General features: G+C 37.4%; 1 protein-coding gene across 4 annotated transcripts in view; it reads left to right on the top strand.

Moving 5' to 3' along the window:
- The window catches only part of UBP1 (upstream binding protein 1), a 35,092-nt gene that overhangs the window by 17,714 nt on the left and 1,934 nt on the right, over positions 1-15,444 (top strand). Inside the window, exons 6-15 of one of the 4 annotated variants that reach the window (XM_029961941.1) lie at positions 291-443; positions 563-673; positions 1,221-1,328; positions 9,104-9,207; positions 10,040-10,094; positions 10,285-10,375; positions 11,825-11,915; positions 12,550-12,659; positions 14,014-14,156; positions 14,727-14,778. In XM_029961941.1, coding sequence (XP_029817801.1) covers positions 291-443; positions 563-673; positions 1,221-1,328; positions 9,104-9,207; positions 10,040-10,094; positions 10,285-10,375; positions 11,825-11,915; positions 12,550-12,659; positions 14,014-14,156; positions 14,727-14,778 — 1,018 coding nt within the window. Of the gene's footprint in view, positions 1-290; positions 444-562; positions 674-1,220; positions 1,329-9,103; positions 9,208-10,039; positions 10,095-10,281; positions 10,376-11,824; positions 11,916-12,549; positions 12,660-14,013; positions 14,157-14,726; positions 14,779-15,444 lie in introns of all 4 variants that reach the window. The other 3 variants (XM_029961942.1, XM_029961940.1, XM_029961943.1) reach the window with 3 other exon arrangements.

The following is a 15,444-nucleotide window of genomic DNA, read 5'->3' as shown; positions in this document are numbered from 1 at the left end:
GATATTTTTTAAGGGAATTTCTAACTTATAAATCCACATTTGATTCTGATGTCGCACCTGAGGCAATTCCATACTGATTTAAAGACCTGTGCACTTTTTATAGAGTTGGGCATATTTGAAAATACCCTGACATGAGGGTGCATGAGATGAGAAACTCTTCTAGTCAGTGACCTTTTATAGCTTTGCTAATATTTATTGCAAGAAACTGTATGTGATGTTGATAACATGTAATGAAATTTGTCTGGAATGCTTCTGAGGGTCGTTTTTGTTTGGTCATTGTTTCCTTTCAGGTACATTGTATCAGCACTGAATTTACCCCTCGTAAACACGGAGGAGAGAAAGGAGTTCCTTTTAGGATTCAGGTTGACACTTTTAAACAGACTGAAAATGGAGAATATACAGATCATCTGCATTCAGCTAGTTGTCAAATCAAAGTTTTTAAGGTAACAACAGAAAACAAGTTCTCATAAAGATGCAGAACATCGTGATGTTACTGCTTGACTTCTGAGATCAGATTTCAATTATTAAACCATTTTCCACTTGCATTCTTGTTCATTTATAGCCCAAAGGAGCAGACAGAAAACAGAAAACAGACAGAGAAAAGATGGAAAAGCGAACTGCACATGAAAAAGAGAAGTATCAGCCTTCATATGACACCACAGTTCTTACAGAGGTAACAAAATAAAATTGCATCTGCTGACTCAGGAGAAAATACATAGATACAGCATGTTGCTTAGCTGCAGTCTTGGAAGGGTTGGGGAAGAATTAGTTCTACATAAAGATAAGCTTTTTATTTGACAAATTTGTCCAGTGAGCAGCAACATTAAATTTTAAGCTATTGTTTGGTAAACTTGCATTTAGATACTCGATAGATTCTTGTATTAAACCACACTAAGATTGAACGCTGTTTGACTGACTGTACTGAACCCTCAAGACTTTTGATAGAGATCCAAAAATCTTGCATATGAAAAGCAAAAACAAAAAAAAAAAGAGGGGGGACTCTAGAACTTAATTACCAAATTTGAACTTCAAAGTCTGTTTTACGGAGATTACTGAGTTTAAGGCCAGAGCCTCAGTAGGTTTTTGCATTTTCTCTTAATTTAAACATCAGTGAGTTCTATGCAGTTTTCTGAATATTTCAGAAGTTTTTAAAAGGCTTTTAGATCTTTCCTCACTGTATAATGAAAAGAAATTGATCCACATCTTTGGTGTTTGTCCAGATGAGGCTTGAGCCTATAATTGAAGATGCAGTTGAACATGAGCAGAAAAAGTCCAGCAAGCGGACTTTGCCAGCAGACTACGGTGATTCTCTGGCAAAGCGAGGCAGTGTAAGGGACTTCTGCTTACCTTTTGATTATGCAAGATACCTTGTGCAGTGTTAGATATAGGAGAAACTTCCATTATATTAAGTAAAAATATTTTGATTGCTGTGTCTTAATTTTATTCACTTTTATGTGTACCAATTACTCCATGTTTGTTTTCAGCAAAGGAATCCTTCCTAAATCTAACACTTAAACTGTTGCAGAGGGACTGTGTAACTTAAAAGTCAAGAGCTTTCAGTTTATGTGACTTTAAATGAAATAGCTTTTTGCTTTCCTAAATGTATGTAATTAGTGGAAGTAAGAACAGTGAAATTTAGTGGTTTGTCCCTGTTTGTACTTACATTCAACAGAAGTTTTCATGTACATCAGTATTTTTTAAAGTGCCATATGTTGTAGATGGTTGTTACTGATTTTTTTCCTTTAGCCATCTACATACTGTGCTCCAGGCAGGTTTAATGCAGCTCAGAAGTGTGTCCATTCATCTTCCTGAAGTGTTACATTAACCCTGTATGTTTACCCCAAAAGGAAGCTATCATATATCCCGTGCCCTCCCTAACGTATGTCCTCTGTAGTCGTCCTGGCAGGGGTTAGCATTTTAGAGCTCTTAAATGCTGTTCCTTAAGGTGAATATCATTAAGACCTTACACGTTTGAGAGAAACAATCCCGCCTCTTTCATTTAGCAAGTTTGAATGTCATTTAATAACATGGCTGTGAAAGACAGTTATTAGACTGTTCTTTGAACAGGCACACTGTGCTGATTGCAATTTCCTGCCAGTGCTTAGGCAATGACTGTCTGACTCCTGTCCCTCAGACATAACTTGGTTTGTATTTCTGATCTGTGAAAGTGATGTATAAGGTTTTATATTTCGGTTATAAAATACTTCAGAACATGCCTCTTCTTTATAAACCATGTAACGGGTGGCAGGGAACAAGCAGTATTAGTCAGATGGGTTCTTTGAAAGATTCATGAGTGGTTTTTTTGTGTTGTGCACCCTGAAACTATTGTAGGTACTAAGCTGCCTGAATTTACGTTCTACTGTTCTTCGCTGTAGGGTTGGGTTGGTTTTGTTTTGTTTTTGATTTTTCTTTTAAGGCACACTTTAAGGATTTTTTGGCACTGTGTTCTTTTATTAGTTTCAGCTGGCCCTGGGGTAGAAGCAGGACAAAACAGGATTTTATCACTTTCACTTATAAAGCATCTTTTGAAGCTGGTCTTTGAAGGATTTCTGTGTTATTCTTTACCCTATGCTCTCTTCTCCTTCTGTTGTTATTTCATTGAGTGATTGTTGTTATAGGAAGAATAATAGAGAAAAGTATTTTTAAAAAAATTAAACAAATTCATTGTCCAGAGTAGAACATACTGTAGCTAAATGATACCTGGAAATTGTCTAACCTTTTCTTGACAATCCCTTGAAATATTAAGCTTCTATGAATGGAAGCATTGCTTTAATTGTACAGAAAAAAAGCTGAGGTAGGACAGTACTGGACTTCTAATGCCTTTCCCAAAGCACATAAAGGACAATGACCCACAGGCTATTTTGAATAACAGGTATGCACAGCTTTCCAGTTCTCTTAATTGTGCAGCTGACTTTTCCTGGTTTGCATTTGCCCTTAATAAAATGTTGTCTTGAGATAATTCGGTGAGTTTGTTCAGACCATTTGGAATTTTATCCATGTAGGATGAAATCCTTTCAGCCTTGCTTACTTGGTTTTGTTTGCAGACTTAACACATGATATTTCCATCATTACAATGATTTTTATCATTAACAAAATTATTAAAAATCAACAAGCCCACAAAAAATACCAAGAAACACTATTTTTGCTGTATTCATAGTGGTACCTTGGTAATTGCTACACACTCACTAAACATTGTGTTTAGCTATATAAGTTGAATGTAAACTTGTTTTCTTGATCGATAAAAGGAATATCTGATTTATATCTTGAAGGTCAACTCATCAGGCATTCTTCTCTTGTCACCAGACAGTCTTATTCTTGGGGGCCCTCTAAATATGGACAGGGATGATACATGTTTCTACTTAGAGCAATTCTGTCCTTGCAAATCTCTCTTCCCAAACTTGGCCATCAGAAGCTTTGGCTGTTACCAGACTTCCCTCATATATGTAGATCAGATGTTCTGTATATGCAGTACAGCTGTGAAAGAGGGGCTTAAACACAAAAAGTGAAGGCCTGTTTCCATACATCTAAGTATGAAAATTGACACTGTTTTACATATTATGTATGATGTATCTTTTTACTTCAGATGTCCTGGGAACTGTAGCTCCATTACAGAAAAACAATATTGTTTGGAGTGTGTTTTTCTTGATGCAGTCAGGAGTTACTTAGCCAGTTACTTAGCCAGTGGTGCTTCCTAGATGCCCATTAATAGTTCTCTGTTACCTTTTCTTGAATTCTGCAAATTAATATGGATACAATCTATAGTTCTCTTCCTTTTTAAAGCTGTGTATTCTTATCTTCTGCTTACACCTAACCTGTTATATAGGCTGTCTTTTTTATTCCTTTTTGCATCTCATTTTGTGTGTTGGTTTTTTTTTATTCTGTCCCTCCAAGGTTCTCTTGTTCTATTTGTTGGATATTTCTATTTTTTCTTTCTTTTTTTCTTCCTCTCCCCTAAATGATTACTGCCAGATGAGTCATAATCAGATTTGGACAGATCAATTTCTCACTGTGTTTCCTTCAGAAAACATTGAATCTAATATGTTTTTCTAATTTAATTTGTATGGGATTATAACACAATGCAAGGAGTTGAGTGAAGCTTCATTTCTGAACAGCCATTCTGCTCTTTCCTAAGAACCAGAGAGTTTTTTCTAATTACCATAACCCATCTTTTCTTTATCACTCATTTTCATAGCAGTGCCATCTAGGTATGCTTTTCCATGACTTCTCTTAATTCACCTAATGTATCGAAATTCAGTGCATTTATTGCAGTTTCTGCAGTGTTTATTTCAGTATTTTCCAAACAGACACATAGTTAAAGATTCTTTTTTCATGCTATGGAGCATTGACTTTTTCTGTAGATATATGTGCTGGTTTAAAAGTAAACCAAGTGGGACAAATGAACCTAACTCAAGAGGTTACAAGTCAGTTATAATTTACTAAAAAGGTTACAATAAATGCAATAATACAGAGAAAAACTGGTTTTAACCCCCAAAGACAGATGTATAACCCTGCACCTTGGGACAAGAACAGAACAGTGTGCATTAGCCCCTGTGCTGAGCACCACGTGGTCCCCCTGGGTGCAAAGTAAAAGGAAAGGAAATCTGTTGGTCCAGATGATGGTCGCAGTTCCGTTGAGTAATGATCACAGTCTTATCAAGAGTTGAAGTTCTGGTCCTCCTCTGGATCCAACGAGTGGTACCAGAAGTCCCAAAACCCCAAGATTATATATGTTCAGGTGGGAATGTCCAGTACCTCCCCCAGGGTGGGGGTTTTCACTCTGTGACTCTGTGAGTCAAAGGATATTTTTGGAGTCTTTGATAGTGTAGGTCATTGCAGCTGCCTATTATGCCAGTCCAGTATGGCCCATTAGCAAAGATGACCCCTCAGGCTGGGTATGAAGGTGCTAATGCCTCCCCGAGGTGTGAAGACAAAGAAACCCTCACAGGGTTTCTTTAACACCCATCTTGTAGCCTGAGGTGTCAGGGTGCCCTGGGCAGCTGCTGCAAATGATCTATTATTAACAGTCCATCAGAAATGACACAGAGGGTGTAGAATACACAGTTTTGGTTATACCCACATAGTGATAAACTGGTCCCGGCCCCATAACTAGGACAATATAAAAGGCTACAAACTCAACACTTTTCTGGACCTCAGAGGGGGTGTTTATTTACAGATGACCTTCATTCAGGAACCGTTTTATGAAGGAGGCACTTTGTGTTTCCTCTCTCCTGATATATAGAAGGTAACGGTTATGTGAGGAAGAAAAAACCCCACCAGATTCTTTCTTTCTCCTGTTTTGAATTTGGAAAAATAGGCAAATTTGGATTGTGGTAGTTGGGTCTTTGCACTTTTTTCTGTCTGCAGTATCTTAGTTGATTTTTATATTAGTGTATAGTATATGTCATGAGCTAGAATATATAAACTACAATTTGACTAAACTTGGTCAAATGGTAATTTTTTGCAGATAGAGGTGCTTATAGAGCACATGGAAGTTAGAAGACTTCCTAGTATAGACCTTGAAATCAATTAGTATATTAAGTTTTGGACATGAAATATTGGAGCAGAAGTTAAATATTTTCTGTAAGTGACTTAAATATAAAATCTAGAGGCTACATGAAGCAGAAAGTGGAGCTGGAACAAAACTAATTTAGTAACATGAGCATAGTATTTATTCATTTTCAACATCTATACTTTGTGTAGCAGTATCAGCATACAGGATACGTAATGTGGGTGACTTCACATTTTGGGAATGACTTCTTCTGCACTCATAACAAGTCTGTATGCACAGAAGTTTTTTGCTTTTGCTGGCAACTGTGTTGGTTTGGGGCAAACCCCCTGTATTTTATAGGTTTGTTGAAAAAGCTGTATACCATGTATGAGAAAATTGATGCTCTTTGCTTTCTAAAGATGATTCTGTGTGCTCAAGTATAGTAAGTCTAACTTGGAGAGCAAATTAGACTTACCGTATTTTGTCTTCATGTTTATTTGGCATTTTAATATAGTATAGAGTTCTTTGTCAAGGTTCAGTTTGAAAAAAAGGCATAAGTTTGGGCATGTTCCAGTAGATTGGAAGTAGGAAGGGGAAGGACATTGAACAGTGGCTTAGAATTGCTTGAGATTTTGCAATTCCTCAGAAGCTAGGAACACCCTGAGTTTAGGTGCTGTGTATACTGAATCTGGAAAGTCATTCTGTCATTCTTAGAAAGATTTGTTATCTTCTCTTTAAATCAGTAAAACCATTGCTCAACACTTCATAACTTCATTTGTGGCCTGTACAGAAGGCTGTTAAAGATTTGAAACGAAAATAGTTTTCTCCTTCTCGTGAATTAATGCACATTTGGAAATCAGACAGTTTACGGAGTACAGTTGTATCAGTAGTATTGTATCAGTGTACTAGTAATGGAGGGCAGTTAGTCTTGAGACCTCAAACACCTGATCTTTGGAAATTCAGCAGCGTATATTTTTTTGTGTATTGTAGGTAAAGGTATAATACCAGTCTTATTTCTGTTTTGTGATGACTTTTTACAGAGTTGAATGCTTCCTTGTGACAGAATGGCATTTTTCTCCTGGTTTTGTGTTCACTGGCCAGGGACTTCAGTATTAGTATCATTGTCTTGCTTAATGTCCTTTGCTTAACTCAGTTTTGCCTTAGAAATAAGAGAAATATCCTGATTGATCAGAGGACAAATCCATAAAGTCCAGTGTTCTGTGCCCCACAGTGGGAATGGCAGGTGCTGTTTCAGGGAAGCCCTGCCACTTTCTCTGATCCATTCTCCTTATAACCACCCACCCCCCCTAGGATCCAGAATCATCATGCAGGATGTTAGAAAGCACGTCTGCTCAGTCTTTTTAGTGTTACTGGATTCGATGCCCAGGCATTTGCCTAATTGTCTTTCTGAACCTGTGGCTTTGTGAAGCGTAGGGCAGTTGTGCATGGAAGTGATTCCGAAAGCATAATCAGCTCAGCTTGGGTTAATTGCTGGAAGACTTTTTTGTTCCTTGAACCTTTCAGAGTTAAGTATCTCAGTGTTCAAATACTGGTTTTTCCCTCCACAACCTGTAAGACAGAAGAAAGGAGAACGGAGCCAATAGACATGTTGCAGTAGTATATCACTTACTACTACTTTTTTTTTCTTTTTAACCAACTGATTCAGTCTCAGTGGATAGATAGTGATGTTTTTGCTGGAAGAGGAGACTAGGTAGGAAAATGTATTTATGGGAGAAGAGAGGCTACTTGCTTTGGGTTGGCATTCTGTTTCTCTAAATACTTAAAATTTGCTTCTTCCTGGATTTAAACCCAGAGTTCTGTTGTGAAGAACTTCAGCTGGTTTGAAGGACAGAAACATTACCTGCAGTACCTGCCTTGGGAAATGTCTCAAAAGACATTCTCTGGCACCAGTGCATTCTTTGCTGACCCTGAATTTAAATATATGGTGAATAGAATCTTGTAAGGGAATGGTGGATAAGGATATAGAGCTTGCATCTGTGTGTCCACATAAACATCTTAGGTTAAAATATAGGGAGAGAATGTCAGACAATTAAAGAATATTAATAGCTCTTTCAAAATATTTCAGAAGAACAAAGTTAACATTATTATGTTGAGCTTTTATTTTCAACTTATGGCTTTGGACCACATAATTAGGGAATGAAGGCCTCTTGTAACTACGTATGTGTTGTAATACATCATCTTTGATATTAACATAAAAAATGAGCTTGAGAAGAGAAACAACAGATGGGAATATACAGAATAGGAGGAAGAACATGTCATCCTACAAGGTCATAGAGGAGCGTGCTTTGTGTGGGGGGCGCTGTTTGTAGGCTGAAGGGTGGCTTTGCATAATCAAAGGCTGTGTATGCAGTAGGTAGCAAAAATGCTGGTTTGAATCAAATCTCAGACAGATTAAGAATGTTCCTCATTTTTTAGCTATTTGCATGCAAGACTTAGTTTTTTTTAAATTCTGTGCACTGTGCTGGGGAACTTGCCATCTTAACTCTGACAGCTGAAGACTGGAGTCCAGCACAGAAATGTTGTTGCCTCTCTTAGAGAAGATGGCAGCCGGTTGGCGTTGCACTTGTTTACTGTTTACCCTGGATGGCAGAAAGATCTTTCAACACAAAATTGTTGAAATAAGTTTGTATTGATGTTAGTTCATACTTATTCTGCTCCCTCCTCCTCTTCCCCGCTACAAGGCTATGATATAACTCTGGAAATTCCTTACAAGGTATTTAGCTGGTGCACGATAAGCATATCAGAAATCTTTGTTGTTTTAACAGGCATGGTCTTAGCTTACCTTATCTTGGGCTACTTGCTTGTTTTAATCATGTCTTCGAAGATACCAAAATGTGGTTTTTGGTTTTCTTTAAAATACTGGATTTTCAATACTATCAGAAGCACTAAAGGTAGCCTTGTTTTGAAGGGCTTAATCATCATGATTTAAAAAAATACCCAAAAAAAGACTGACAGAATTTGACAACTGGCTTATCTTATCCTTGTGATGACCTAAATTTGTGTAAAAACTTCTAGTTTACCAAGCAGTTCAGAGAAATCAGTCCATGTAAGTAAACATATTTCAGTCCTGCTGTAAATGAATAAAAAATTTGAAATTAACAAAAATTTATACTGAAAATTCCATGTGTATTTAATTGCTCTCAGGGCAGGTACATTTATCCACAAGATAAAATCTAGCTTCATAGCTTTACTTACTATTGCCGAGCACCTATTGTCATGTCCTGGTACCTGCAGTTTAAACAGCCCTTTCATCCCACAGGATGAAAGAAGTTTTTTTCCAGCAGATGGCTGGGGATTGGTTGGCTTTGTTTTAGACTGAATAATCTGTACAGATCTTTTGTCAGTTTCACAAATAATACCCTAATTTTTTTAAACAGAAGACAGTATAACTAGGAGTCTTCATGAAAGAACAAGATAGAACTGATTTTTACCTGGAATATCTGCATGTAATGTGTGGGATAGAGGGAATCTCGATTTGGAATTGCAAATCAGAATACTCTGTGGATAAAATCCTGGCTTTAAATGAAACAAGTGTGCATCAGAGTAAAGAATGTATTGTCAAGAGAAACTCAAGTTTTAATTCTTTATCTTCAGTGCTCACCGTGGCCTGATACTCCTACAACATTTGTAAACAACAGTCCTACTCCTGCTCCAGCTTTTACCTCTGCTCAGCATAATACCTACAGTGTCCCAGACAGGTAGGTTTCTATTCTGTACCCCAGTTAAAGATAGCATTTTAAAATCAGGCTTATTCAAAAGTGTTTTCTGAGTAAATGCAACTATGTTCTGGTTCCATGGGGAGTTGAAAGATCATTTTGACCTATATATTCATTTTATAGTATAATACTTGTATCATTTGGTTCAATTGTAAGGTCATTACTTTTGCATCACCATTTTTCTTTCTTCCTATATGTTTTTAAAAACAACTTCTTGTCTTTTGTCATATAGCAAATACTTTACCTTTTAACTATTCTAATTTAATCCTTGCCTATGGCAACTGTTTTTAGCTTTTTTCATTAAGAACAGTTCATTCTCCTCATACACAGTTAATATAATTTGTACAAAAAAACCCCCAGCAATTCACAAGCATTTCAACAAAAATTGCATTGGTAACATTTTATATTGAGTCATTAATTAAACTACTATAACCAAATTTGCATTTGATCCAAAAATGATTTACAGTGGTATTGTCTGGTCTGTTTACTGGTTTTTGTCTGCCTTGTATTTTACTAATTCTTCCTCAGTCACCCTTCTAAGGCAGTGAAGTGGCCATGTAACTCCCTTGAGTGCTGGTAAATCTGCTTCTCCAGTACATAAAGGATATATAAAATAGGAACCAGATCACTTCCATATTGAAGTGGGATGATCTTTCTCTTGAGTTTAACAAGTTTCAATCTACGTGGTGTTTAATATGTCTTTCACCTGTGATATTTATTGTTTTGGGAATCTCAAGTTATTTTTCAACAACGCTTAAATATTTTGGTTCATAGAATTCTAGTAATACTTTTCTTTTTGTTTTTTAATCTGTAGCAATTCTTCCTCCCCAAATCATCAAGGAGATGGAACCTCTCAAGGATCAGGAGATGTGAGTGTTTGCTTTCTGATACTGATCATGGCTATATTTGTATAGTTGTATCAGAACACTTGATTTATACTCTATTACGAGGTACTGAGGAAGTGTTTAACTGAGGGAAATTTTTTAATGGCTTGGGGTCTGTTGGTTTTGGTTTTTTTAGTATCCAAATTATCATATCCAGTCTTGTTTCTTACAGCAGCTTCATCCTTCGGCCACAATCCAGGAAACTCAGCAATGGTTGCTCAAGAATAGGTTCTCAACCTATACAAGGCTTTTTTCAAATTTCTCAGGTATCTGTAGTTTACTTTTTACTTTCTTGGTGTTAATGAGCAAGTTCTGTGTTGGAAAATAATTCTCTAAGAACAATATGGTATACATATTTATTTACTGATTTGCTTATTAAATAGCAATGCAGTTTCCACTTGTGTTTCTGGACACAAGACATGGCAATAGATGCACTATGTGGGGCTGTGTTTTGTTGTTTGCTTCTTCAGTCTTGCATGTAACTGTGCAAAGGGTGGGATGACACTACACACCATAAATAAAATTCATTTTCTGTTTTCTTTGGAGACACATGATGAATGATGCCAGCTCTCTGCCTCTTGCCTTAGCTCGTGCTTCAGTCAGGATTCCCTTTGTACCAGACTTTTTCCCTGGTCAAGGGAAGGTTTATTCTTCTGCTACTGGTTAGTTTTTGATCTGTGCTTCTTGTATTATGGTTGCTAAGCTTTTTCAATAAACTTCAGTACCAAATTCTGACCAAGGCTCTTGGAAAACTTTTCTTCTTCATCATTATTATCATAATAAAAGTCAAATACTAGCTGACTGGTTTTTCTTTAAAGCAAGAGTATGTGGCTTTTATTATACTACTTCAGGTGTGGGCATTTTTTGATTACAGTATTTAAGGGCCATGATAAATTATTTGTGCTGGCTTTTACCTGTGCATTCCTAGATAGTTTGTGGAGTATTTTCACAAATTCCTGTTTTCCCACTCATCTATTACAGTGACTGATTTTTCAGATGGTTGATTTCTTCATTGACACCTATGTTGCTTCTCAGAAGAAACTTCCATTTTGTTTTTAGATCTCCTTAGTATCTCTGAGGCTTCCTTTTGTAAAGTAAATCTTCAGGGAAGCAGTTGTTTTCACAGATCATTAATTTGCAGCATCTTTTAAGAAAAAAAAAACAAAAAACAAAGCTGATTTTGGATGGAAGTATCCCACAGCCCGGACTTGCCCCAAGTTGCTGATGTACTGATTTGTCCACACTGCTTAGTTATGCCAGCCTTTTAGCAGCATTACGTGAGTGCATTGTTATAACTTAAGTGCACAGAGGACATGAGGAATGAGTTGAGTGCCTGGGATAATTCACTGAGTGAAAAGCCATCGAATATCTTTGCTCTGTATTTTGCATGTGTTCAAAACACACTAAACTGGGTGCCAGCAAAAACCATTGTTTGTCTACAGAACAGTCCTCTGTCTCTACAGAAATTGTGTGCCTTGCAGACTCGTACTGTTTCAAAGATGTGAACACTATAAAGTGTAACTATCCACCTCTGGAAAACAGGTCAATGTTATTTAGCACTCACTAGTGCCTATTCTGAATTTTACTTAGTCCTGTTTGCTAGATGCCATTTTTATCGTGGTGAAGTTTGTTGTCATTGGTTGAAATGAACATAAATTTATTTTTAAAAATGTTTTTATGCAAAGTAATCATTAAATCCTCATGTATTTCTCCAGGTGCTGATTTATTAAAGCTGACAAGAGAAGATCTGGTACAAATCTGTGGTCCAGCTGATGGAATTCGGCTGTATAATGCACTGAAATCCAGGTAATAGGCTGATGGTGAGGTTGTTGGGTGGTGTTCTGCCATTTCCTACAGATGGGGAATTCCAGAATTGGGAGAGTTGGGAAGTTAGTTCAGGATGGACCTTGATGCCTGTGTGAGCTGCCTCAGGAACTGGCAGCAAGACATTTAAAAATGACCTCCTATGTACGCCTCCAGGGCAGAGCCAGGAGAGATGCAGGTGGGCCCTGCCGATTTCCTGATACAGATGGATTTGTTGCCAAGGCACAAAACTTGTCATTCAGGGGAGCTCAGAACAACCTGAGTTTTTTGAGGTTACAGGCATTGAGTGCTAACACAGACAGCATCCCAGGTGGTGTGTCTGATTCTGTCTGAAATAGGTACTTCTTACTGTTGACCTTTTTAGCAGAATGCTTGTTGTTGCTCAGTAGTTATGTTCCAGAATTACAACAAGCAGCATCCTGATGAACTCTTAATTGATTGAAATGTTGTTTAAATGCAGAAACATCCGAGAGACCACTTATCTTTATATTAATTTAATTTTTTGGGGTCAGTGAAAGAAAACATGTCGAGTGTACTGTTAGCATAACAAATCTATCAGTTTCTGTATTTCCAGGGCACGTAGGCTTTTCTCTGACGTGATTTCCTTGAACTGCAGGTCTATTAGGCCCCGTTTAACAATCTACGTGTGTCAGGAGCCATTACGGAGCATACAACTGGAAAGACAAGATACAGGCAATGGTGAGAGCAGCAACGGTGCAATATACGGTACGGTGCACAGCGGTCTCTCTGCACACCATTCCCTGTCTTAAAGGTCTAAAACAAGATAGATGGGAAGGAAAAAAGCAGTGAAGAGGCTGAGTTGCTGTTTCTGGTGTACAGAGAAACCATAGGAAGTTGTATTCACAGCAGCAGTGCTGCTTTAACACTGCACGGGATGAACAGAACCTAAAACCTCTCAAGGTTAAATGATTGGGGTTTTTTCAGTCCATTGAACTAGTTACATGGTAATTACTTAAGGAGCTCTCTAGCTGTGCCTGTTGTTACAGACAAGGTATCTACCATATAAATGTAAAAGCTAAGTGCAAATAAAACACTTTAATTCTTTCCCATTTTCTGTTAAGAGTTTGCTGTCATTTTCTGTGCAGCTGCAGAAAAACTGTAGAGCCTGGGCAAGGAAAATCAGCCAAGCAAGTGTATGGGCTCCTGATTTTAGTATTATTTTTCTGAAACATAGCTGTTGTTTCAACACAAATGGGAACTTAAAATTCATGTCAATCTTAATAGAATGGAGCTCTTTGAAATAATTTTCTTGCTCTTGGCTTTGAGAGAAGAGACCTCTCTTCCCCAGCTGAAATCTGTACAGGCTGTTGCTGCAACAGTGCTTGTGTATTTTCCATGCAAGAATTGAGGTGGAGGAGGATCTGTAAATAGAATACTGCTGCTGTCAAAAACGTATTTTCCCCCAGATATCTTCAGTCTTTGGTTTGGGGCAGAAGAATGTGCAAACATGGAGCTGCCCAGGGTTTCAAACACTATTTAATAAAGCTACAGAACTGTAAATAAAGCACCAAACTGAACAGTTGCTTTGTCTTACTGTTCTGTTTGTTTGCTGTGCTGTATTTTCCCCTGCCACCCTTCAGCTCTGAGGTGATCTGTAGGAAGTTTATTCAGACAGTTGCAAAAACCTTTCCTTACCAAAACCCAAAAATCTATATCCCCGTTCAAAGCAACAGCATAGACATGTAAGTCAAATGTATTGTATTACCTGATTCTTTTGAGACTGCCCAAAACTACTTCCAAAGCCATCTTTAAGTGACTCTAAAAATCCATTCTAAAAAGCCTTTTTGTGCAGGATACAGGAAAAAATGGGGAAGTTGCATTCAGTCTCAGAGCAAACAGAAGCCTCTCCCTTGTCAGAGTTGTGCTTATGACTTTTCCTTGCAAGAAAAGTCAGAGCAGTTCATACTTCTTAGTGACAACAGGAGGAGAGTAAACTACACGGTTTTAGCTTTTAAAACTTTTTAAAGCCTGGTGTGTAAAGAGATTTAGATTTCTTTTCATATAGTTACTCGTTATCCATTAGTACCATGCTTATGTAAATGCTTTTTTTCTCTTGTAGTTTATCACGCAATCTACTTAGAGGAGATGGCAGCCTCAGAAGTCACACGCAAGCTTGCTTTGGCATTTAATATTCCTTTGCATCAGATCAACCAGGTTTACAGACAGGGTCCCACAGGCATCCACATTCTTGTTAGTGATCAGGTAATGGGAATTTTATTTTCTTGACATTTATTTATGAATTAGAGTGGAGGATTTTCTTATGCTTGCTTATTTATTACGGGTTTTTTCTGTTTGATAATGCAGCCTCGTATTTTCTGATATTTTAGAATATATTTTCCTTTGCATTGAAACAAGCAGGATTCTTTCAATGACACTTCGTCTACCTGATTAAATTGAGACTATGATGAGAGAGGCAACTGGTCTGTATACGTCTATATAGTTAATCTATATAGATGCTGCAGTAATTACTTAGTATGTATTTATTTTGATCATGCCCAAAGGCAGGGAGCATTTCAATACTGCTGAATTTGGCTTATTCAGGTGTCTGCTACACAGACTTGGAGTTCCCAAACCACAGCCAGCAGTAACGGGCTCCCAACTGGTTACATGAGTAACAAGCAGTGGATTTTAATTTGGTATATATATTGTGTCCCTTCAAGAAAACAAAAAATATGCAATTGCTTATAAAAGGCTGTGTTTAGTACCTGATTTGGTGTTTTTTCGGCATCGGTCTTATTCGGGAGGGTTTTGAAACTTTTTTTCTTTTTGCAGATGGTTCAGAACTTTCAAGATGAGAGTTGTTTCTTATTCACCACAATAAAAGGTATGTTGTCTTTTCTGACAGTCTAGAACTTAATTGTTTATTCCACCAAGGAGCCTTCTTTAGAGCAAGAAAATAAAAAAATCTGTACACATAGTGGCAGAAAATAACCGAGTTCTTCCTGTCTTGGTCAGAACTTTCAGCCTCTGTGTAGCACCTCAGTCATTTCTCCAAGGTTTCCAGTTCAGCGCCAGTGCAGCATTTGGTAACAAATCTCATACAAAACTCAGTCAGCCATCACAGTGCTTGCTGCTGATAATTGTTGAGAATGGTGATGTTTCAAAATAATTTAAAATCCTGGCAGTAGTACCTCTGAAGTTCAGAAACTGAATGTTAACTGAGTCATGAGAGTCAGTGGAACAGAGTACAATGTTCTGTTCTTTCATTACTAGTCAATAATCATCTTCTGTGGGTTGGTGCGGAATCCCACAGTTCCTTAGGAGTCCAGTTTATTTCTGGTGAAAGGTGCCAGCAAATGGCTGTAATCAGTGGACAAGTTTGACTCTGTGCAGACTTTACCTACAGAAACTGTCCCAACTTTGAAGATCCAATTACAAATCATTAATCATAACATCTTTGCTTAGCACAAGCAGAAAATTTTTAAAAGCTATGTTTTTGCTGTGGATGGACTGTACTTTTAAAACCAAGTCCATACTTTGGTGTTTTGGT

This window comes from Manacus vitellinus, unplaced genomic scaffold (assembly GCF_001715985.3).
Source record: "Manacus vitellinus isolate BGI_N305 unplaced genomic scaffold, ASM171598v3 scaffold_3_pilon, whole genome shotgun sequence".
NCBI classification, from domain to species: Eukaryota; Metazoa; Chordata; class Aves; order Passeriformes; family Pipridae; genus Manacus; species Manacus vitellinus.
Note: the sequence above shows the minus strand (reverse complement) of the source record. Positions and strands in the feature narration are given on the sequence as shown.